This window comes from Oncorhynchus tshawytscha, linkage group LG23, assembly GCF_018296145.1.
Source record: "Oncorhynchus tshawytscha isolate Ot180627B linkage group LG23, Otsh_v2.0, whole genome shotgun sequence".
NCBI lineage: Eukaryota > Metazoa > Chordata > Actinopteri > Salmoniformes > Salmonidae > Oncorhynchus > Oncorhynchus tshawytscha.
The window spans coordinates 15,104,486-15,129,238 of NC_056451.1; the positions used below are offsets into that span (position 1 = coordinate 15,104,486).

At 40.1% G+C, this 24,753-nt stretch overlaps 3 protein-coding genes across 8 annotated transcripts; 2 read left to right on the forward strand and 1 right to left on the reverse strand.

Annotated features, from left to right (window-relative positions):
- The first annotated feature begins 591 nt into the window (after window positions 1-591).
- nudt17 (nudix (nucleoside diphosphate linked moiety X)-type motif 17) lies at window positions 592-9,689 on the forward strand. 3 transcript variants are annotated; one of them, XM_024385657.2, is made up of 9 exons: window positions 592-738; window positions 879-992; window positions 7,417-7,533; window positions 7,690-7,873; window positions 8,004-8,029; window positions 8,194-8,286; window positions 8,454-8,552; window positions 8,677-8,813; window positions 9,001-9,689. In XM_024385657.2, exons 2-9 carry the CDS (start codon window positions 894-896, stop codon window positions 9,170-9,172), a joined length of 927 nt encoding a protein of 308 aa, XP_024241425.1. In that variant the 5' UTR covers window positions 592-738; window positions 879-893; the 3' UTR covers window positions 9,173-9,689. The 3 variants fall into 3 exon arrangements, with proteins under 3 accessions (XP_024241425.1, XP_024241427.1, XP_024241428.1); XM_024385659.2 differs by lacking the exons at window positions 592-738; window positions 879-992 and adding an exon at window positions 4,791-5,278; XM_024385660.2 differs by lacking the exons at window positions 592-738; window positions 879-992 and adding an exon at window positions 4,791-5,278 and having other exon boundaries at window positions 7,439-7,533.
- A 3,026-nt stretch (window positions 9,690-12,715) lies between these two features.
- On the reverse strand, window positions 12,716-21,120 carry LOC112222836 (uncharacterized protein PB18E9.04c-like). 4 transcript variants are annotated; one of them, XR_006079715.1, is made up of 9 exons: window positions 21,007-21,120; window positions 18,327-18,523; window positions 17,015-17,082; window positions 16,768-16,910; window positions 15,256-16,622; window positions 14,960-15,085; window positions 13,456-13,522; window positions 13,259-13,316; window positions 12,716-13,087 (listed from the first exon to the last, which is right to left on the reverse strand). XR_006079715.1 is itself a non-coding variant. In XM_024385655.2 (8 exons), the coding sequence occupies exons 1-7, from the start codon at window positions 19,993-19,995 to the stop codon at window positions 13,463-13,465; spliced, it is 2,013 nt and encodes a 670-aa protein (XP_024241423.2). In that variant the 5' UTR covers window positions 19,996-20,159; the 3' UTR covers window positions 12,716-13,087; window positions 13,456-13,462. The 4 variants fall into 4 exon arrangements, 1 of the variants encoding a protein (XP_024241423.2); XR_002949195.2 differs by lacking the exon at window positions 21,007-21,120 and adding an exon at window positions 19,944-20,159; XR_002949196.2 differs by lacking the exons at window positions 18,327-18,523; window positions 21,007-21,120 and adding an exon at window positions 19,944-20,159.
- A 308-nt stretch (window positions 21,121-21,428) lies between these two features.
- Window positions 21,429-23,589, forward strand: LOC112222837. The gene is made up of 6 exons (XM_024385656.2): window positions 21,429-21,758; window positions 21,880-22,176; window positions 22,286-22,591; window positions 22,703-22,822; window positions 22,940-22,986; window positions 23,123-23,589. Exons 1-6 carry the CDS (start codon window positions 21,707-21,709, stop codon window positions 23,216-23,218), a joined length of 918 nt encoding a protein of 305 aa, XP_024241424.1. The 5' UTR covers window positions 21,429-21,706; the 3' UTR covers window positions 23,219-23,589.
- The last annotated feature ends 1,164 nt before the right edge of the window (window positions 23,590-24,753 follow it).

A 24,753-nucleotide genomic window follows, 5' to 3' on the forward strand; every position in this document is an offset into this window, starting at 1 on the left:
GAAAAACACAAAATACTTAGACCAGGGCGTGACACAGAGTTATAACATATATGATTATAATAAATATGATACTAACGACCTGAGCTGATTTAAATGTAGGTGTTCAGTAGTGTGTTCAGTGATGGGGTTGAGTGTGTGAGTGTATCAGTGAGGGTCCAGTGAAGGAGACAGAGGGAGAGAGGCTTGCCCACCTTGCAGTTGTCACAACAGATGCCTTTGGAGGAACACTGGGCCCCAGGAACTTTCCGAATGCACTGTATGTGTAATGCATTTAGGCGTAGTGGGTGCGGAGTCAGGCGCAGGAGGCAGAAGGTACAGAACAATGCTTTAATCTCTGGCACAGAGAAAATAGTACACGCCAATACAGGGCGCACATAAACGACCGGCCCAAAATCAGGACCTAAACAGTCCGGGAAAAATGAAACAACTGAAACGCACTACCACACAGAAACAACAGGGGAAAAATAAGCCCTCACAAAGAGCAGGCGGGCCTTACCGGCTTAAATAGCCCAACTAAAAACCTAAACAAGAAACAGGTGAAACCAATAAGACAAAACCAACAGAAAAGGGAAAAGGGATCGGTGGCAGCTAGTAGACCCACCGAGCGCCGCCCGAACAGGCAGAAGAGCCACCTTCGGTGGGAGTCGTGACAGTATGTCCAAGCATACACCATACAAACTGGTCAAATACCCCTGCAAAGAGGATCACCCCTACTCCAATTTCTACTGAGTCACTGTGGTAGGTATTTTCTTCAATACCACTGAATTCAAGCAAAGGCCCGATGTAGATTCGCTCTGTGTTGCTGCATCTGATAACATGACCATGATGCTGGTGTGGTGTGTAAATGTCTCTTCTGTTGTGTCTTCCTTCCTGTGAAGCTCCTGATCAATGGCATGCTGGGCATTCTGATTGGTTTCTTGGTGCTGGAGATGCTGATCAGTGTGATGGTTATCACGTATGGGCTGTGCACCATGGGTACCGACGACCCAGAGGTAAGAACCATCTCCTCACAACCAACCCAATTTTTTTTGACCAATCAGATCAGCTCTGAAAAATATCTGATGTGAAAAGATCTGATGTGATTGGTCAAAAGACCAATTAGTGGAAAAAATATCAGAATTGGGCTGCCTGTCTAAACGCAGCCTTGTTGTCACTTTCTGATTAGGTGACTAGATTCACTAAGATTAGATATGTCCCTCTCCTCCCTGCTCAGGTCCCTCAGACTGACACCCCTCTGTGTGTTCCCAGCAGCACTGTAGACCCCCCTGTGCTCCCCTGGCACTCAGAGTGAAGTCACCACAGTGGTGACACTGCCATGAAACAGTCAGACATGATGATAAAGGGCAAATCTTTGGCCTAGTGGCAAGAAAAAAAAAAGGAAAAAAACAAATACCTTACTGTTATGCTTGCCTTTCTTGCACTAAAACACTTGTACTTGTGTTTTCTTACTAATACTGATTCAGATGAAAGCCGCTTCGCGGAGTAAAGTTTAACTTACATTGATTGTCATATGTGGTTGTCTTACCTAATTAGGACATTAAGTTAAATCGCTTTGGATTTCTACTAAGCTATATACAATTATTTTAAGGTCATACCAAGGATCATTTAGCTATTTGATTTAGAATTTTAAGACGCCTTGAAGAATACTCCAAAATATATTTAAAAAATATTTGATGGAAAATTGTATTTGGCCCATAAAAATGCATTGAATAACAAATTCACTACACAGAACAATAGATAGTCCCCCCCAAAAAATCGAAAGAAAGTTTGTTCTTAACTGTCTGACCTATATCTGAGAGCTATAACAAATATCAGGAACATTTTATTATTTGTATTTATTTGTGCATGTACTTATCTCCTTATTTTGGGCACTAAACAGTGTCCATATATACTTACATAATTTTTTAAAAGTGGTACTGGCGACCTTCAGACGAGTCTTGTGAGGCCTGTGGGTATCCTAAAGCAAAATAACACATGTACGCGTTTGTGAGACTCACCTTTCCACAGAGGGGTGATATTAGTGTGTAGCCCAAACAGTTCAGACACAACAGACAAAAGTTGGCAGATAGGCAGTAAGATTATGGGGGTCATAGAACAAAATGGAGAATATCATCGTGAGAGTCTTATCTTTCCATAGATACATTATTAAAATAATAATACTCGGACGCTACAGACGATTTTTGTGAGAAGACCAATTTTCAGGATATCTCATGATCTGACAAACACTTCTCTAGCTAGCTCTGTCACTTTTCATACATGGTGGATTGAGAAACATTATGCTTAAACTGCGCTGTTTACATGATGAATGCATACTTTTTATTGAACCTTTATTTAACAAGGCAAGTCCGTTATGAACTAATTATTATTTACAATGATGGCTTACCCCTGCCAAACCCGGACGGCGCTGGGCCAATTACGGACGGATGTGATACAGCCTGGATTCGAACCAGGGACTGTAGTGATGCCTCTTGCACTGAGATGCAGTGCCTTAGACCGCTGCGCCTCTCGGGAGCTAAAACTTAAATCAAATAAAATCCATCTCATTCTTCAATACATTAGATCTTACATAGATATACCTTACATTATTGGTATCAGTAGATTTGAACTGTTTAGTTGTATTTTTCAAAATTGTTATTTTAGGCAGGTTTATTTTACTGAAGCATCTGCAAAATAATATTGGTCTTTGGCGCCACCTACTGGATCAATACTACACTGAATGGGGCGGCACATGGGTGCAACCACAGTCATAGAGGAAGAGGCGAAGCTAGAGGTTTCACTCTCGCCAAAATCTGTCCAAAATAAGGCCAACACTTTTTCTATTGGTTAATTTTTTACATAAATTTGTCGCCTGCCTTTGGGAATAATGACTCCCATTGTTAGGGCGGTGACATGAGCATCTCGTCATTATATACAGATCTCTGCCACAGTGCCACGTGTTTGGTAGATGGGGAGCTCAGTGTCAAAGTTATGAGGTAGATAATGCTACCCTCCCAAGGAAGTGTGATTAGTTTTTTGTTGTTCTCCATTATAATTGATTATGTATTCTCTCAGGGAGAACAGATATTGGGAGGTCTTTGTTTGCGGATGACAGGGCACTGTGGAAGATAGGGAGAAATATTCCCCATAAAGTCAGGAGAGTTCAAGAAGGATCAGAGAAGTTGAACAGTAGTCCCACAGGTGGGGCTTTAAGTTCTCAGTTGAGAAAACCAGAGGTGTGGACTTGAGTCACATGACTTGGACTCGAGTCAGACTCGATTCACAAATATGATGACTTGCAACTCGACTTTGACTTTAACACCAATGACTCGTCACTTAACTTGGACTTGAGCCTTTTGACTCGACCTGACTTGATACCCTCCCCAAGCCCAAATATTAAAATGATGCTATTAAAAAAACTGTGCAGCGCATCAACTCTTCACTTAACAGATTAAAGTTTGTATCGGACAGCAGCCAATCAAATTGTGCCAGTTGATAAAAAGTTGTGTGTGGCAGTGCAGAGGAATGTTGGCGGGTGAATTCAGACGAAGCCCTTGGAAAGATGATACCCAAAATTATTATGTTCGGATATAAAGACGACGCTGTAGTCAACAAAAAACAGATTCCAACTTGCAAAACATGTGGGAAGAAAATTACAGACGGAGGCGCAACAACTTCCAACTTTGTTCAACATTTGAAGCTGCACAAAGAACGGTAAGTCGTGGCGAATATAGCTGACAGCTATATATAACTTAACGTAACATTTAATCAATGAGCCTCCACACAGTCAGTCAGTGCAGGAACTTGATCATTGCACCCAAGATTGAGCACCAACTGGCTTGTCAGTTGGTAGCCTAAATCCTGCCTGATGTTACTGCTATTCCGAAAACCATTGACATATGTTAGCCTACTGTAACCACACACACAGAGAGAGAGAGAGAGAGAGTGTGTGAGAATAGCATTAAAAACAAATTACAAGAGTTGTGGAATAGGGAGGGAAAGGGAAGAGGGAACAAGGGATCACAAGGCTCTGGGACACACAAACCTCAACAGTACAAAACATCTGACTGGGTGTGATCACTGTCAGGAGAAGATGGAGACAGTGAAAAACAGGTTATTTCAGTGCCAGCACAATGGGAGGGATTGCTTTCAGATTTAAGGGCAAATATATAATATATGCCATTTAGCAGATGCTTTTATCTAAAGCAACTTTGTCATTCAGGCATACATTTTATGTATGCGTGGTCCAGGGAATCAAACCCACTACCATGGCATTACAAGCACCATGCTCTACCAACTGAGCTACAATGGTATAGAAGGGTCAAGCTTAAGTTAATAGCTGAGAAAATCTTCAGGGAATGTAGTATTTCATTATGTTAGTTTCCTTAAAGGAAAACTACACCCATTTAGTCATTTAAAAAAAAACATTGTCAGTCTGTATTTTGAAAGAATGCTATCAGAGATGCTGTCTTTTCCATCATATGATTTATAATGCATCATATCAGCTGTATTTCTGTATTGTGAAAGTTATACTGTATATCTTTTAAAACCTTATTGATGACATGCAACGCATTTTTATATCAACAATGGACTAAGGAAAAAAATACCAAAATATGTTTTTGGGGTGGAATTTTCAGGAGATGAGAATAGTTGGTAGGATTTACAGTTTTTAGACTTTCCTTTTCTCTGGTCCACACTCCAGTCCAGTTTGTTGCGGTAAAGAACATTAAAGTTGGTTGCGAACCGCCATATATAAACTGAAGAAGAAGAAGAGCCACATGTGATTTCGATGTAGCCAATGAATGTAGGTAGCTAGCTACGTGTACATTTGTGTTTATATTCCTTGGACATGACAGCCAGCCATAGAAGCTAAGTGGGCAGGAAACAATTTTGTTGCATGTACCGTCCACCTAGCTAACAAGGCAGGAGCCCACTGGATAGTTAGCTAATACAGCTTGGGAATTGATCAGAATAACGGCTAGCTATAGAGTTATCTTGGTTGTCAATACTTCAGTGAACTGCAGTGGGATGTCAATTGCGCTACTCATTTGAACAAATGTGTAATGTGGCAATATTAGCTAGCTAACGTGCATTGCCATTCTTATATTGCTATCAGATTTGTTATCGCTCGCAGGATTATTTTACAAATTGTTTTGTAAATCAGGCTAGCCAACTGTCACCTGCATTAAACTACTGTATTTATCAATAAGGAGAATAATTGACAACCATGGAAAAAGTCACGAAAATACTGGTTCATCTGTCGAAGAATAATGTCGCACCGCAATGTGCCCGTTTTGTACAGGTCAGTTGTGCATGTGCTATGTTTTTGCTTCGTTGTCACTTCAACACTAGCCAAATGCCAATGTCACGTGGAATTTATGGAAACGAGGTCCTATGTCAGTGTTTGGTTTTACTGCAGTACGATTTTAAAGGGGTAGGTCACCCAAATTAAAAAAGGTTAAATACAAAATAATACTGTACATATACACTACATGACCAAAAGTATGTGGACAACTTCACGTCAAACATCTAATTGCAATCATGGGCATTACTATGGAGTTTGTGCCCCCCAGTCGGCTTTCCAATTCATCCCAAAGCAGTTCGGTGGGGTTTATGTCAGGGCTCTGCTGGCCAGTCAAGTTTTTCCACACTGATCTCGACAAACTATTTCTGTATGGATCTCCCTTTATACACTGGGTCATTGTCATCAAAATGTGTCATGCTGAAACAGGAAAGGGCCTTCCTCAAACTGTTGCCACAAAGTTGGAAGCACATAATCATCTGGAATGTCATTGTATGCTGTAGCATTAAGATTTCCCTTCACTGGAACTAAGGGGCCTAGCCCAAGCCATGAAAAACAGCCCCAGACCAGTATTCCTCCTCCAAACTTTCTAGTTGGCACTATGCTTTGGGTCAGGTAGCGTTCTGGTGATTCATCACTCCAGGGAATGGATTTCTACTGCTCCTGAGTGGCAAGCTTTGCACCACTCCGGCCGACGATTGGTGAATTTAGGCTTATGTGCGGCTGCTCGGCCATGGAAAACCATTTCATGAAGCTCCCGGCGAACAGTTCTGACTTTGCTTCCAGAGGCAGTTTGGAACTCGGTAGTGAGTGTTGCAACTTAGGACAGACGATTTTTTACGCACTACGTGCTTCAGCACTCGGCAGTCCCATTCTATGAGCTTGTGTGGCCTACCACTTCGCGGCTGAGCTGTTGCTCCTAGACGTTTCCACTTCACAATAACAGCACTTACAGTGGCAAGAAAAAGTGTGTGAATTCTTTGGAAATACCTGGATTTCTGCATAAATTGGTCATAAAATTTGATCTGATCTTCATCTAGGTCACAACAATAGACAGTCTGCTTAAACTAATAACGCACAAACAGTTATACGTTTTCATGTCTTTATTGAAAACACAGGGCAAACACTCACAGTTCAGGGTGGAAAAAGTATGTGAAACCTTGGATTCAATAACTGGTTGACCCTCCAATAACCTCAATCAAACATTTTTTTGTAGTTGCGGATCAGACCTGCACAACCGTCAGGAGGAATTTTGGAACATTCCTTTTTACAAAACTGTTTTATTTAAGCAATATTGGGACAGCAGTGGCTTCTTCTGTGGTGTCCTCCCATGAACACCATTCTTGTTTAGTGTTTTACGTATCATAGACTCGTCAGAGATGTTAGCATGTTCCAGACATTTCTGTAAGTCTTCAGCTGACACTCTAGGATTCTTCTTAAACCTCATTGAGCATTCTGCGCTGTGCTTTTGCAGTCATCTTTGCAGTATGGCCACTCCTAGGGAGAGTAGCAACAGTTCTGAACTTTCTCAATTTATAGACAATTTGTCTTACCGTGGACTGATGAACATCAAGGCTTTTAGAGATACTTTTGTAACCCTTTCCAGCTTATGCAAGTCAACAATTCTTAATCGTAGGTATTCTAACATCTCTTTTGTTCAAGGCATGGTTCACATCAGGCAATGCTTCTTGTGAATAGCAAACTCAAATTTGCAAATTAATTACTTAAAAATGATACAATGTGATTTTTCTGGATTTTTGTTTTAGATTACGTCTCTCACAGTTGAAGTGTACCTATGATAAAAATTACCAACCTCTACATGCTTTGTAAGTAGGAAAACCTGCAAAATCGGCAGTGTATCAAATACTTGTTCTCCCCACTGTATAGTTTATATTTCCTTAATCTATGGGCCAAAGATTGCCATCCATAATCAGGATTTGTATATTGATAACCAAAAAACAATGACTGAATGGACCCATACCAGGCCCAGTACTTTCCTCTCCAAAATACATTGAAATCAAGTAATTTAGGTACATGGTGAGCCTTTATTGTAGTTGCCGAATTTTCAAAGGTTGTTATATGAGGTGAATTATGCAACAGTTAAAAAAACATTTTTTTACCACTTAATTTTCTGTTAGAGCATAACAGGTCATTTTACAGAGACTCTTGATGATGAGGTGGAGGTGAAGTGTTCTTTGGAGAACAATCGCTTTATACTGTGTGACTGCGAGAAGGGGAGAGGAATTCCTCTAAAGGTAATGGCTCAACGGAATACATTCAATTTAATAAAATTATAGGTTTAATTGTTTTATCGGTTGTGGCCACATCCCATACAAATAATTGTTGGTTGACTGAAAAAAGTATAATGGAAAATGTTTGAGTTTATTTGGTTAATATTTATTTTTTCTCAGAGGGCAACCTTTTGCCCCTTCAAGTATCTGTCTGTCGCAGAGGCAGCTGCAATCCCATTGGATGTTCAGAGCCGCGGAGTGGACGTGGGGGTTGCTATTCTTCTGCAGTCAGCCAATCAGAAGGTGTTGTTAACTCGACGGGCGGCCAGTCTCCGCATTTTCCCCAATGTGTGGGTTCCACCAGGTATGGCATCATTTTGCGGAAGTAACCTTTCAAAATGAAATAGCATTCCATAGGACGACACTTTGGGTAACCCAATTAACCTTGTGTTGTTTCCTGATATTGAAAGGGTGATTTGTTTTCTTTTTTTCAGGTGGCCATGTGGAACTGGATGAGAGGGTAAAGTTTCTAGTTGCTATAGCTATTAAACAGTGGAAGATAAAATGGATTATTCCTCATAAGTGTCTTTGCCTGTGGTTTCAACACCCTCATGGTATCTGGGGTCAATTCCCTTCAATCAAGCATGGTGTGTGTGTTTGCCTCATATCTCTCTTGTTTGTCAGCTCCTGGACGCAGGGCTGAGGGAGCTGAGGGAGGAGACAGGACTGAAGCTGGACCCTGGAGACGTCTCAGCTCAGCTGCTGGGGCTCTGGGAGGTGGGGAAATCACTGCCACTACACATCACATTTCCAGGGAATAGTTTATTAAATAATAATATGTAAATGCATTAGAAAAATTCTACTGGCCACAATTCACACAGACATTTGATACATTCTGATTTGTCTGACAGTCCTGTTTGCTCATGTTCTATTTCTCTTCACAGTCAGTTTTTCCACCCATGCTGAGCAGAGGGATGCCGCAGAGGCACCATGTGGTCACTTACATGCTCCTAAACACCTCCCTCACACACCAGCAGCTCCAGGTATTTGCCTCACTGTCCTGTATCTGTCTGTCTGTCTGTCTGCCTGTCCATATTCCTGTCTTTTGTTATCATTAAAGTCATACAAAGCAAAGGCCTCTTACACTAAAGACTATATTTGTTCTAGGCCTCTCTGCACCCCAAGCCTGCTGAGGTCAGTGGTTGTCTGTGGGTGGACGCCTCGCTGGTCAAGGCCATCGTGTCCGCCGTGGACGGAGAGGAGGGTTCTGTGACACCGTTGGAGGGCCTGGCTCCAACCATAAGGTATATCACATCCACAAAGTAATGCACTCAAAACATAAACATAAAACATAGATTATATAGTGTACCATTGATAAGTATTTGTGATTATTATTATTTTTTGCTGGGCTAATTTCCTCTGACATGAATTATTTAATTGCATTCTTCTTAACAATGTTGGCATTTTGTTTCTGTGGTGTTGGTTCTGCAGTGTATCGGAGGTCTCTCCGGAAGGTGGGCTCAGTGAGTCAATTTTGCCATTGTCTGTTTTGTGTAACCGGGCCCCGAATAGCGGAGAGGATGTGGAGCGGGTCAGCACTGGTACCAAATACGCCCTGGAGCTCTGGCTTAAGAACCTGGAAGGACAGGGGACCCGATGTTAACTGTCTTCACTAAACCTGGACGTCTAGCCCTGTGATGAAGTGACTTCCTGGAGGATGACATCACTTCCGGGAGTTTGCCTTAACCGGTGAAGGTCACCTAAAGTGAACTATCATCTTTCAAAAAATCTTGTATGTATTAACCAATAATGAACTTTGGGTGATCTGTCCCTTTAATATCTACAGCAACACCTACAAGTCTTATATGGCTGTTTGAGGGCTTTGCATGAGCTATCAATGTTGTGCGTAAGAACAGTTTTTATTGCAAGGGTGTTGTTGTTAGTGATGAAATGTTATGAACAAAGTGGATTTATACTGCAGATGCTTTTATGATCATTATATTCCATTTGCGCCTTCGAGCCACAAGATGGCAATGCATAGCCTACACAGTGATTTCACATTTGGAAACAAGCGCAAAACAATCAGAATTCTGATTTTAAGTTTACATAATTATCTTGACTTGTAAATAATAATGTGTTCTTAACTGACTCGCCTGATTAAATAAAAATGTATAAAAATATTTACATTTTTCTAAATGTAATTATTTTCCTCAACCAGCATATTTACTTATTATTATTTTACTATACTCAGACAGAAGTTAGATCTCAAGTTAGTTAGGTTAGGTCTTCATTGTAAAGATAAACACATAAATATGGTATTGTACTTTCAACTGAATATATCTAATATTTAATGTTTGCAGTGATTCAATAATTAGCATTTAAAGACCACATTTTTATATGTCATAAGTGGAAGGTGTGTGTGTCATATAACGAAACCTCTTTTCACCCACACCCAGATTAATATACTATACATTATGGCAACCTCACCCATGGATAAGCTACTGGGAAATATGCTTACTTAGTTCTTTGGCTGCATTTAGACATGCAGCCCAATTCTGATCTTTTTCCCACCAATTGGTCTTTGACCAATCACATCAGATATTTTTCAGAGCTGATCTGATTGTTCCAAAGACCAATTAGTGGAAAAAAGAATAATCAAAATTGGGCTGCCTTTGTAAAGCAGTCTTGGTGTGTCAGCTGTTTATGTAGGATTTAACAGCTACTGTTACTGCGTTGCAGTCTCATGGTTGATCTGAAGCAAATGCGTGACATTTGAACGCAAATCGGCCAATTTCAAAGCGTAATCTTGAATGTTAAATGGTGGAGTGGGGTGGGGTGTAATAATGAAATGTAAAACAGTTTTATAACAGTTTTCTACAATAACTAAGTGACTACAATTGGTGCATTAAATTAGGGACACATTTCACAACATCAACAAGTCAGAATCCACAGTAAAAAATTGGAAGGGTTTTTGTTTTCTCTAATTCATCATAAGTCATTACATTTTAATATCACTAGGAATAACATTCAGATGGAAAGAGTTGGGAGCATAATCTTCATCAGATCCTGAACTATCCCATTTTTCCTGAACTGTCCTGGCTTTTACCATGCAGAGGTAATCGGACCTATTGTCAGTATTAGGAGCACCACACCCTCTGTGCCAATAGCAGTGGGAACTGGGCATTCCAGTGGGCAAGTATGTGGCAGGGCATTCAAGGTATAATCAAGTCTTGATGCCACATTTCCTTGCCAGCGTATTGTCTGTATTGGTGATGTCGTGATATTACTGTATGTTATATTTTCTAGATTTGTCCTATCGTCATAGTCTGTCACTTGTCTGATTTTGTTTCTAAGTTACATAAGAGTGACTCAGTGACTTATGCAGACACATGCATTAGTGGTAATGAATATCTTCATATGTGGATTTTACCTTTTGCCATTGACAATTGAAAGACAACTTTTGTCATATTGGCCCAAATGCAAAGACATTGACTTATTTTCTTGATGGTATTATTAGAATAGGTTGACTCTGTTGGCTAAAGAAGCATTGCACGGATTCATGGGTGTATGGTTCTATCAGTACGTACATCTACATGCTTGAATAATGTTTTCTTAGACCGTTATCAAATGACTTAAGATTGCATTCTGTCTTTGCTCTTTTTGATTGATTTTTAAGCCCAGCCAACCGATAAATCATATTGTCTCTGAGGTCAGACTCAAACAATGACCTCAATGTGTTAGAAACAGTAAGAAGTGATCTGATTTGTTTTGGTTGAAAGTTTCTCTCTGAGTGATTATCTTCCTGCTGGACAGTATTAGTAACAGCAACCACTGTGATGTTTTCCTGGAAAAATACACAATGCAACTGTAGAAAGACACATCTAATACAGACTATACAGTTAGGGGATATGGAGAGGGAGGGACATACACCTCATGCATTTTGGATAAGAATGCAGTTTGTACAGCACACCTTGAAAAATGTAAGTCTTCAATTCTCAATGTCACTTGGTAGCTGGTTATCATGAATGTTATGTATCTGTTACCAGGACATCCATATGTCAACTTTTTATGTTAAACCTAGCCCATTGGCCAAAACAGCAGAAAGTGGTGTTGCCTTTTTAATACACACTGACTTGCATATAATGGACAAAGTTTGAGTTATTCTCAATGTTATGGAGTCTGACTAATTTCGTAATTTAATACAATACCTTATTCTTTATCACACTGCCACACCCAGCCTAACTGTAAAGCACGTTATCTAGATATCTATTTACTTGTTCCTTTCACACAACGAATAAAAGAAAGAAAAGCCAGGGGATGAGAGCAGGCTTAGATACAAACAGAGGCATGTCTGTTCTGCCCTAGCTTCAGTTCTCCTGATGAACAGAATCATCCAACTCTTTTACAAACCATGAATGCATCCAAACCACTTCTGCCCATAAAATCTAACAAACTTTATTTATTATTTACAATATTTAATCCCAAAATGATTTAGATTTTTTTATGCAAAGTTTAAAGCTCCAATTCACGGTCACTTCAAATGTTTACAGATAGTTACATCTCACAGATTTGATTAATAATGGTGGATTTATTTAATCAGATTGTCAAATACACATAACATTGGTGTTTTACTCACTGGGTTGGGTTTGTGGAATAGTTAGGACACTAGCATGCCAAGAAGTTATCTCAAAACATGTCTTATCCAGCAGTAGGGAATTAGATCTGGATCTCTCAGACCAAGTCAAAAGGTTTGATTTATAGTCTTTGAAAACAATGAACTTCTTGTTAACTACCTGATTGGATATTGTTCTTAGGGGCACCCTTACTCATTCTTCTTAAATGTTAATTGCAGGATACATATTTTGACCCCATTTATTGATCTAGGATCAGCTTTCTTTTTTACAAAGGTTAAGCTTGCCTTCAGTAAAGACTGAAAATACAACTCAACCCATTACCACAAGGAAGCCAAAATGTCTAACCTGGCCTCAGAGCCATTAGAAACATAATTTACGTATTTCTGAGCACGTCAAGACATATGATACCTTTCAAAGGCCTGGTTACTTTAGACAGAAACTAAAGTAGGGAGGTTGGTCTGGGAGGAGTAACATATACTAAATGGAGTGTCTCGGATTTACGTACAGAATAATACGAAATACAAATGGAGTCAATGGAATGGTAACAACCACATGGAAACCACGTGTTTGATGTCTTTGATACCATTCCATTGACTTCATTCCGGCTATTATTATGAGCCATCCTCCCCTCAGCAGCCTCCACTGGTAAAAACATTAGGAATAAAATAACATTAGGACATTGCATTGCTTGCTGCTTGGGGTTTTAGGCTGAGTTTCTGTATAGCACTTTGTGACATCAGCTGATGTAAAAAGGGCTTTATAAATAAATGTGATTTGATTTGAATAAATACAGGTTGAAATTACAATCAGTGAGCCAACGCCATGATCTTCATTCAGATACTTCAGAGATAATTGGACCATTTGTACAGAATTGTCATTGCTCCCATGCATATTACTTCATAAGGCCATTTCAGATGGTCTTCTTACCCAATTGACTGGAGCTTCTGGAGGAAAGAGAAGTAGGGAAGGGACAAAAAAAAAAGTTTTTTGTAGAAACAGTAAATTACTTCAATTAAATATATACAGTATCTTCAACATTACATGAGGGATGTGTTTTCTTAGGAAGTTATTTCAATGTGTTTAATCAATATGTATGTTGACACATCTCTACACACCTATATCGGCAATAATCAGTAGTCTACCTATTCGAACCTCACGTTGAACCCCATCTCCCTGATGTATGGAAGGAAAGAAAGCATTCAGGGGAGATTTTCTCCTGGAATTGAAAACATGAAACTACACTTCCTCTCTTGTCTACCTGAAAGAACCACTGTAGTACATAAGCATACAGAAAGTGTGTCACCTACTGTACCTGTGTGTCAGTACTCGTTCACCACATGCATCCCTGTTTGGTTTTTCGATGGTCCCTGCATTTCGTCCTGTATCAGAGAAAGTATCAACTCATCAAAGGTGTAAAACAATCTGTAAAGATAATACTGCACACAAAATAATTTACAGGCAAAACTACATTTTGCAGTCTGTTTTTGACCTGTTGTATAGAACTGCAATGTTAGCTTATCTTACAGATGTTCGTCTGTTCTAAAGCCTTAGTTAACAAAGCCTGAAAGACATCCAATCTGCTTAATTGCAACAATAAATCAAACCGGTGATTCATCAATTAAAAGGGCTTTGGGAGGAGAAGGTCATGTAAAGAGAACAGAGTGGTTGTGGATTACACTGTGTCTGTCTGCTGCTCTGTTGCCATAGAGACAGGTGACAGAGGGGGCACTCTTCTCATTATATGCTAGTCAGTCTTGGAGCAAATGTTGGCAGACTAGTACGGAACGATAAATAAATTGATCAAGGAGAGTTGGAGGCTGTGAACAAATAGTCCTCCAATGTCTTCCACTGTCCCCTTTACAAAACAACATAACAAACATGTTCAAACCACTGCTAGCAGCAACACAGAATTAAACCAAATATCTATGTAAATGTAACACAATTATACGAAGTGCATAAACACATATGCAACAATATCCTTATACAGTAGATTGAATATAAGCAATGTGTAAGCTAACTCAAACTGTACATTTCCAAAACTAAAAAAATATCTATGATGCATTCATATCAACGCTAGAAAAAACCTGAGTAGATTCCCTCCTCACTTCACAAACTCTCATGTGTGTGTGTGTGTGCTTGAGGTGTGCACTGCAGTGTGATGAACATGCAAGTCTCATAGTACAGTCAATTGTCTTTTTGTTTGGTGTTAAGGGAGAGATCTCACTCTCCCTGACGTTGGTAGATCCCATGGCATTTGTATTTAGCATCCCTTTCAAAGCTCATTCGAGAATATATATTTTTTATGTCCACAATAAACACTACCTTTTTGCTGTCAAATCATGGTGTTGCCAGTCATTCAAAGTGATATTGATGAGTAACATGCCCCATACAGGAAGGTCCTTGGATGATAACTCTGGTATCATCCCTCATATGTACCCAAGGTAGGATTAAAGCTATAAACTCACAGCTCACAGATGATTGTGTTTAATTGGTTGTCTGGTCTACCAAGAACATCTGCTTATGTGGGGGTTTGATTTCGGAGATAAGCAACTTGGTCCATCAATGAAAATAGATGGCTTGGGGGGAGGAATATGGCTTGGGACCCTCCCTGGAAGCTACAGGGGTAGTTCGGCTGAGAGGGTAGAGGGGAAAGCTAGTGTTTCCCACGCCTCAGGTTTCCCTGGTCAAAATCAGAAGGGCACAAAGAGACATCTATCTAACACTGAGGCAGCGTAGCCAGTCTTAGTAACCATAGCCAACCTGCTGAATGCAGAATCTGAGTCTATCTGGCCTCTCTGCCAAGACATAGGACTTACATTAGGCTTGCCGTTGGGCACGTCGAAGCGGCTGTGTGTGGAGTACATTTGGATGTCTGCCCCGTGGTTGATCTGGTTATATGCGCTGAAACTTCCATATCTCTGCCTACAGCACAACCACACTAGCTGAAGGTCAAGAAAAGACAAGAATCATAGTACTTTTAAAATGGCCTCCTTAGCATGACATACTGTAACTGTTATAGCAGGGTTGTGGCTGTTTCTGAGAAATTGGAGGTCTACAATGCATTTAAGGATAAACCATGTGCATCTGTGTGTCTGTTTGTTTTTCTACTCACCAGCAGTATTAGGAGAATAAGGAGGATTAACAAGGTCAGGACAGCCAGTACCAATAGAGCGATCCCCCATCCTGGGACTCCCTCTCCACCCCCAGCAACTACAGCTGCAGCATTCTCTGTGGTCTTATGTGTCGCCTCCGTATTCTCTGTGGTTTTATGACTGGTCGTTTGGCCTGTGGCAGCCTGATGCCTGCTTGTTGCTCTCTCAGTAGGGGCAACTGGGGGGTTAGATTGGACTGAGGCAGTTGTTGATGTAGAGGTTTTACGGAAGACTGTCGTGCTACTGGTCTGGGGAGGATTTATAGGGGTAATAGGGGTGGTTGTGTTGCTAATTGTAATGTTGTGGTCTTCAGGAGCAGAGGTGGTTGTGTTGCTAATTGTATTGTTGTGGTCTCCAGGAATATGGGTGCTTACGTTGCTAATTGTTATGTTAGGGTCCCCAGGACTAGGGGTGGTTATGTTGCTAATTGTATTGTTGTGGTCTCTAGGAATATGGGTGCTTACGTTGCTAATTGTTATGTTAGGGTCCCCAGGACTAGGGATGGTTATGTTGCTAATTGTATTGTTGTGGTCTCCAGGAATATGGGTGCTTACGTTGCTAATTGTTATGTTAGGGTCCCCAGGACTAGGGATGGTTATGTTGCTAATTGTATTGCTGTGGTCTCTAGGAATATGGGTGCTTACGTTGCTAATTGTTATGTTAGGGTCCCCAGGACTAGGGGTGGTTATGTTGCTAATTGTATTGTTGTGGTCTCCAGGAATATGGGTGCTTACGTTGCTAATTGTTATGTTAGGGTCCCCAGGACTAGGGATGGTTATGTTGCTAATTGTACTGTTTTGGTCTTCAGGAGCAGGGATGGTTATGTTGCTAATTGTAATGTTATGGTCTCCAGGAATAGGGGTGGTTATGTTGCTAATTGTAGTGTTATGTTCTTCAGGAATATGAGTGTTAATGCTGCTAATTGTACTTTTATGGTCTTCAGGAATATGAGTGGTAATGTTGCTAATTGTACTGTTATGGTCTTCAGGAATATGAGTGTTAATGCTGCTAATTGTACTGTTATGGTCTTCAGGAATATGAGTGGTAATGCTGCTAATTGTGCTGTTTTGGTCAGGACTAGTGGTGGTGGTTGTGAGGGTATGACTACTTATGATATTAATTGTTGCAAGACTGGTGATGTTGCCAGATGAAATCATTGCTGTAGATGCAGTTCCATCCCCGACCCTTCCTGAACGGCTAGCCGTACTAACTAAGGCAACTGTAGTAGTCGTTGCTGCAGGGGTATTTGTGGTAGATGGTGGTGAGGAAGTTACGGTTGCTGTTGTACGTGCTACAAGAGGTAGTGTGGCTTTTATTGGAAGTTGACCTAAGGAATAAAGAACATATTTGTGATTCCTGCTTTATTTGACTAATAACGGTTTCTTAAGCTATTTACAAAACAGTTTTTTTAAACATACAAATGAATCAGGCTGCTGCACAGCAGAAGTAGATAAGGTTGCCATCTTCTTTACCTTCAGTATAGGCGAGGTCCAGGTCAAGGGTTTTGGATTTATTTGATTGGATATGAATGGAAAGTAGACCTTGAGCCAAAGTTGGAATGATCATGAATGTAGTCCCAAACATTAATGTCGAGTTTGCAATGACTGATCCATTACTGCAAGAGTGAGACCAGTAGTCAAAAATAATTATAATTGTCAATGTCCTTAAAAATTATATTTTTTTCAATGGCAGAATTTTAAATTCAACATTAGAGCTCACCTGAAGATTACATCAAATACACCCATATATTTGTCAGACTCTGGCAAAGAGCTGTGGACATCATCCATCTGAAAAAGAAAGACACAGCAATCAGAGGAGCCCTTTAGTATTATCCTACAAGCCTACAAGACATGTCTTCACATTTTTACTTGTTTGAATATTGAGGATATTGTAACAGGTTGTAAGGGAGGTATCTATAGTATCCTTGTCTATGGTGTAGTGGAGTGGTTCAACTGGAGTGTGAGCTAGTAGTGATGGCTTGTTTTTGCTGTTTTCTGTTAAAATAGTGCTCACTGCTAGGTGTTGGAGAGCTGATGATGTTGGTGACATAGAAATACAATGAATAGAACAGACTTGGGAACATCTAACCCTGGCAATTTGACAGGTAAACTCATTGGTACACTCGCAATGGTTGCTTGGTATAAATGCAGTAAAGAAGTCAATGGAACTTGACCAAAACAATGGAAATGCTGTGGAAATGTGTGGGGGGAAAGATCCGGAGGCTCACCAGCAAAATGTGCCTACATATATAGGCTATTGTTAATGTGTGTATTATGCTTGTATAGATGTCAACCCCAATACATGTTCATGTCATCATCACCAATCAACTGCATTACAGTTAAAAGCGACTTTGACTTCTACCACTGATTGTATGCTAGCTATGCTACCGGCTTATACGAACAAGAGTTAGCACTTAGAAGTCACTTCTTCTAAGCCTGAAAGGGACTACTTCTAAATGTTATGCAGCGAAAACAGTCAAATATATCAAAATCAGACTTTAGTAACCACATTGTGGGCCTGTTAATATACATCAATCATGACGTATTTGACGAATATCCACTTTGTTAGATCATATCTGTTGAATGTGCGCCAATCCAGCGTCATTCTTCTATACCCCACGGTCTGTGTTCCCTTGACCTTTTAACCGCATATACTGTGATGCAATCCTTTCCATAGAAATGTAGAATCTTCATTAAAATGATAATAAGTGATGTGGCTCATGCAATATAATATATTTTTTAATTTCAGATGAGTTAAATCAACAAATCACAGCATATTTTGAGGGGTACACTTCCTGCTTTTACTTCCTGCTTTTCTCCAATGGGTACACTTGCAATGGCCGCCAGTCCACCCATTTACCACAATTGTCTTGAATGGGGACGCCCGTTCTATTAATTATATTTCTATGGTGGGTGACTTGTCTTGGCAAGCATGAAGTATCTCCAGGACAAAGAGTTATTTTGTGGGTATAGACTGAGTGATGAGTTGAAGCTCTATGAACAGACTTGAGCAGTAAAAAACACACTCTTACCATCTGTTCCACCTGTTTCCTCAGCTGTTTGTACTCCTTAGAGCTTTGATTATTGAGTGACTCAGTGTAAATCTGGTTGGTGATTCTGACACATAAGTAGTATGCGGACAGTGTAGCTGGGGTGGTCTTGTCACTGCTGCTGGGTGTTGCCCTCCGTAAATGGGAAACAGGCACAACATCAGCAAAGAAAAGGAGTGCTGTACAGGAGAATGGGAAACAAGCCGAAATTCGGAAATTAGCAGAAATACTGTTGGACAGCCATCTAATAAATTACTGCCATTACCCTTAGAGACTGACTGATTGAAGTGCCAATTACAGCCAATAAAGGATGCCTTGTACCGTGGAAATTATTATCTGTAAACAGACACTTTGAGTTGAAAGGGGGGTCACCATCTGTGATCTCAATCACTGCAATAATGCATTATTTAGACTAATTTATTCCAAAACAAAGTTTGCAAATATGTTTTCTCAGTGTGGGAAATAAGTTGTTTTGTCTTATCCCAATATTTGATTGAGTGGGGTCGATTGTAAATCCATAATACTATTCTGCATAGCCCTGAAGACATTTTATACATTATGACAGATTGACAGATTATGATAGATGTTTTGCTAAGATTTAAAAAATATTCTCAGTGTGGGTTTTATCGCCAGTATATTGGCATCACTTGAGGCACCTGAGGAAGCAACTTAAAGTAAAAAAAATAAAAATATATATTTTTTAAATTGGCCAAAATGTCATCAAGAAGGCTCCAGAGCAGCCGGGGACAAGAGAATCGTGAGAAAGTGGTATTCTGGTTGTGTGCTGATAAGGTTTGACTCTCCGTAAACCACAAAGTATGATTTACTTAGATACAGGTAACTGACAAAATAAAAGAAACACCAACATAAAGTGTCTTAATTGGGTGTTGCCAGAACAAGTGTAGGTGTTTAAGAATGTAGGTTACAACACAGTAATGGCCCATGCAACAGTGGTTCCCAACGTTTTTCGGTTACTGTTTCACCAACAGAATTTTGCTCTACCCGGAGTACCCCTGAAGTAAACCCTCATATGCATTTTACCAGTAGGCCTATGGTCTCATGAGTCTTCTCAAGTACCCTCTGTGGATAGGCCGAGTACCTCCAGGGGTCTCTGCCCTACAATAGAAGTCTTTAAAGAAATGTAATGTGTAAATGTGTTATAGGCTACATATTAAGATTTTTTTATATTTTTTACCTTTATTTAACCAGGCAAGTCAGTTAAGAACAAATTCTTATTTTCAATGACAGCCTAGGAACAGTGGGTTTAAATGCCTGTTCAGGGGCAGAATGACAGATTTGTACCTTGTCAGCTCGGGGGTTTGAACTTGCAACCTTCCGGTTACTAGTCCAACACTCTAACCACTAGGCTACCCTGCCGCCCCAGATGCATGGAAGAATAGATAGATAGATAGATAGATAGATAGATAGATAGATAGATAGATAGATAGATAGATAGATAGATAGATAGATAGATAGATAGATAGATAGATAGATAGATAGATAGATAGATAGATAGATAGATAGATAGATAGATAGATAGATAGATAGATAGATAGATAGATAGATAGATAGATAGATAGATAGATGTTTATGCCATACCTGAAACAGCCAAAGTAAAAATAATCCCAAATTTGATTGGTCTTTTCTCCATGATGTATCATACAGGTAGACTAACGTTTTTAAAAGAAAAGCCAAATACACACAGTGGACGTTGGGAATTAACCTGGTTGCTTACTTGATGAGAAACTATTTCTGTCTGAAAGAAACGGTTATTTTATCATCCAGATAATTGTGCAGGTAGGACAGGTGTATGGCGCGGGGCGGACCCTAGAATATGAGTGTGCGCGTTGGAAGAGAACGTAAATATAGACATTCGTGGTGTATGACGCCAACCAGTGGCCAGAAGGATTTGCTATCGGAGTATCAGTTTCACCTTGATGCTGTAAACCTTTGAGAAACAAGGCACAGAAAAGGCATGAGGCAAAATCAACAGCCGGACACAGCCACTATTTAGTCAACTGAGGGAAACTACTCTCAAATTCATAAATGGAGCAATGGCAAGGACTGACAGCCAATGAGGTCGACATGATGTTTGCAAAGACTAAAATAACAACAAAAACATAAACCACCCTTTGATTTTGATAAACGATAGGATTAGTCTTGTACTAAAAGTTGTACTAAAATCATGTATATCTTTCCAGAATAAATGGTTGTGTATCATTCATTGAAAATGATATTGAACAACAGGAAACCCTTACAAAAAATATTTCCGTTTTGAAACTGCAGTCGACTGTGGTATTTTGGACGCAGTGATTGCAGAATATCTACACAGCTAAATTACTGCAGTAAACATTAGGTTTTTATTTTGGACCCAGTATTTGCAGCATACTACAGTTATACTGCACTCTAACTGCAGTCTGACTCCAATCTTTTTTTGTAAGGAAGATTGTGCACGTCATTCACAATTTCCCTCATCCGTATGTGGAACCCTTGTCTTCTACTCGGAAAACTGATGACAGCGGTATCTGAATTAAGGACATGCAGTGGTTAGCCTACTTACTGTTTTATTTTTCCAGAAACACAAGCGAGAATGCAATTGAAACAACTACGCAACGTAATCTAGGTAGTTAAACTTGCCTACAAGTGCACGATTGTTACTTACCTGCAACAATGAGACCTTTTCTCCCTGATAACAGTAATCAAATACACATTGTGACACAACTTTCTTTCTTCCTATCGCCCTCAATCCCACCCCATGCCCAAAATTCGCCCTCTCTCTCTCTCTCTCTCTCGCGCACACCCTCTTTCCTATAGATGGGACATATATAAAGCTAAGGGGACAAAATGTGACGTAGTTGGGGACATGTAGGCTACAATTTTGTGTACTGGGATGTCAGGGTATCGAAAAATTGAGGACAGGGAGGTGAATTATAATACCAACACTGTCAAGTGGATTAACCTTCTTTGTACTTCTTGGCACATTCGCCACCACGTTGTTCTGCCACCCTATTTCACAACATTGATGTAAAAAGTGTAATCCCGCTTGCAATCCTGAGGCTTTGAAAGTATATTACAACTGTTAACTGTTTTCACTTGTGTGAAGGAAATTCCATTGATTTAAAAAAAATAAAAGTGTCTGTTTTTATGATACCCCAGGCTGTAGAACAGCGACATTATTCATGCATCGCCTTGAAGCACATTTTAAGCCATGCGATGACTTGAGTCAGTGCTGCTCTGTTGTCTGCAATGATGGAGGAGTGGTGTGAGTTCGTGACCTATTTCGGTACATAGATATTCCGTACTCTTTGGCAATCTCAGCAGTTTGGCACTTGATATGTGTGCTAGAACACCTCACCCTAAAGATGTGTTCAAGTTGGATGCAGGTGACATTTCTCCTTGTACACTTGATTGTTGGTAAGATTATTGAAATGCACCACATCTACTATTGTTGTATATGACTGTACATTAAATATCAAGTTGCAGATGATTTAGTCTCTATAGTCAGACTTTTAACTATGTGTATGCTCTCCCACAGCAGGAGCAGTGGTATACCAGTACCCAGGGTCACTAACAGTGGCAGAGGGTACCAATGTGACGTTTCACTGTGACATCAGTGAAATGGGAGGGGAATGCTCTTATATCGTATGGGTGCAAGTGGGACCTATGAGAAAGCTCACACTCTGGCCTCAAAAAACCTACAGTGTCCACACCAACACGGCCTGCCTCCTGAACATCATCAATGCCAACAGGACAAGTGTGGGCATCTTCTACTGTGCCCTGCTTAATGGTGCCATGCTGAACATGGGCAATGGGAGTGTGCTGGAAGTCTCTGGTAAGATCAGATGCTTCTCCATGGTTTATATTAGTGTTCATATTTTCGGGTCCTGGGAGGTATACATTTGGTAGTTATGCCATGTCATGTAATGTCCTCTGTCTTTCAGACACTATCACCTCTGAAGCTACTCTGGAGGTCCTGGTGCCTGTGGACTGGCAGGAGGCCCCCTCATCCCCAGTCCCACTCCTGTGCCTGGTGTCTGGACTGGATCCCAGTCAGGCCAAGGTGTACTGGGAGGTGGAGGGGAAGGTTCAGTCCTCAGAGCGTTTACCTGAGGTTGAGTCAGAGAAGCCAGCCACTGTCAGAGTCCAGCTCTCTGTACCTGGCCATACCTGGGCTGAAGGTGAAGAGATCACCTGTGTTATGGAGAGCACCAGTGGGGTGAAGATGAACAAGACAGTCAGCAGGATGGGTAAGAGAGATCGCCCCAGGGCTATGGGTTGCATTTGTTTAGAATGTCTTTCTGTATAAGTTTAAAATTATGTAGAACTCTTATGTGTCAAAATAAATTGTGTATTTTTAGGAATGGGGAGGTCCAGACAGGGAATGTTTCTGGCCATCTCTTTGGGCGGCATGTGTATCCTTCTTTCTATTGTGGTGATTGTCATCACCTTGTATGTCTGCAGACTGAAACACGACCCTCGTAAGTACTGTTTGATTAGTTATTCATGATTGATGACTTTTCTACATCTATAGCAGCAGTATATTATATAGGCTATCAATAGTATCTTTAACATATTGTATCATAATATTTCCAAAGGAAAGAAAAGATTTCAAGCCTATGAGCACAACCAGGACGGAGCACAGGTAAAATAACTTTTTTAAATAAATGTTTGTGTATTATACTATTCTTAGTATTATTTTTGTGAGATTTTACTATTACTACCTTTTCTGCTATTACAATTTGTAATGATGATGATGATGGTGTTTTCTTGTCATTCAGGGTCTGACCGAAGTGCAATATGCCAGTTTAAAGTTTGGAGCTGGTCGTGGGAGACCCTTACCTACAGCCGCAGCTAAAAACAGACAATATAAGTAGGCTAAAGCTGGCCTAGTAAGACCTTACATGTGAATTACATTTTCTACAAAAACATAAAAGAAGTGCTTATTCATTCAGGGTCATCGGTTTGTCAAAATGCTCCTGTGCTTTCTTGCTTATGTTTTCTGACCTACTTATTTGAGTCAATGATGTAAGGATTTTTGCCTTTAGAATTAGGAACTTATTTAGTCAGATTGTGTTGTCATTTTACAAGCTTTGTGATTAAAAATCATTTGTCTTGTTGAAATAATAGCCAAATGTAAATTACATTTAAGACAAGTTTAATTTATGGAGTGAACTCATTTCTCTAGTCATATGCTGATGAGATTTTTGTGATAATAGTCAGCAATAAAAATGAGTCACAGATGGAATCTTTTTAATCTCCAACATAAATAGCACATCCTGTTTGTTTCACATAATGCTCAGCATGTTCAACAGCACAGCTCCATTTGATGGTAAGCATTTTTGTCCAAATGCTCTGCCTCTTAGTATTTAAAAATATCTCACAAGTTAGGTGCGTTCTATAACTTAAATGATGGAGCATCTTTCATCTCTGTGATGTTGCAACACAAACCCACAGATTTACATCATTTTAGCAGACACTCTTACCCAAACACAGATGGTGTTTGACCTTAAGCTATTTGAAAGTGGAAATAATTTATGTATTATCTATTTATTTATTTAACCTTTATTTAACTAGGCAAGTCAGTTAAGAACAAATTCTTATTTACGATTACAGCCTAGGAACAGTGGGTTAATTGCCTTGTTCAGGGGCAGAAGGAAAGATTGTCAGCTTGGGGATTTGATCTAGCAACCTTTCGGTTACTGGCCCGACGCTCTAACCACTAGGCGACCTGTCGCCCCAATCTATACAGTATTCATATTCTGTATTATTAGTTTATGGTTCCCATACACACTGGCTGTAAATCAATAATTTTATTGTAGGCTGTGCCAGTTTCCTTCACTTGACATATCGTTATGTTGCAGACACTGTCCACCAGAGGGTAGTAAAAGAGGTATAACTTAGTTTCTGTTTAAATGCTCCCTGAGTAAGCAGAGGCCATTCAACCCGCCAGGTGCCATAGCAGTCCATAAACCATAAACCTGGACATTTTGACTGCCATTGTAAAACATTGGAGTTTTAGAAACTGACCAGTATATAGACTGCTCTAAAATACTTTATCTAAGTCCCCCTTTTCTCTTCAAAAGATCAACCAGCTGCTTTCACATGAGACTTTCTTAAAGTAATTGATGTCAGATTGAGGGGTATGCAGTTGTGCTATCTATAAAATAAGTGTTGACACTGAGCATATTTGTAGACTGTTTGATAATCAGTGTATAGGATCATGGGAGGAAAATTGAGGGGAATTGGGGAGAGGGGTTAACATTTCTCAATGTGTGCAGGGACTAGATGAGGAACCATTGTAAGGAAGGAAGGAATGGTGATTTTTGGCTCCTGCCCCCTTCCCCCGTCTTGATAGGAATGCGTGAACTCCTTTCCTCCTGCTCAGTTTGATGATGTCATGGCTTGTGCA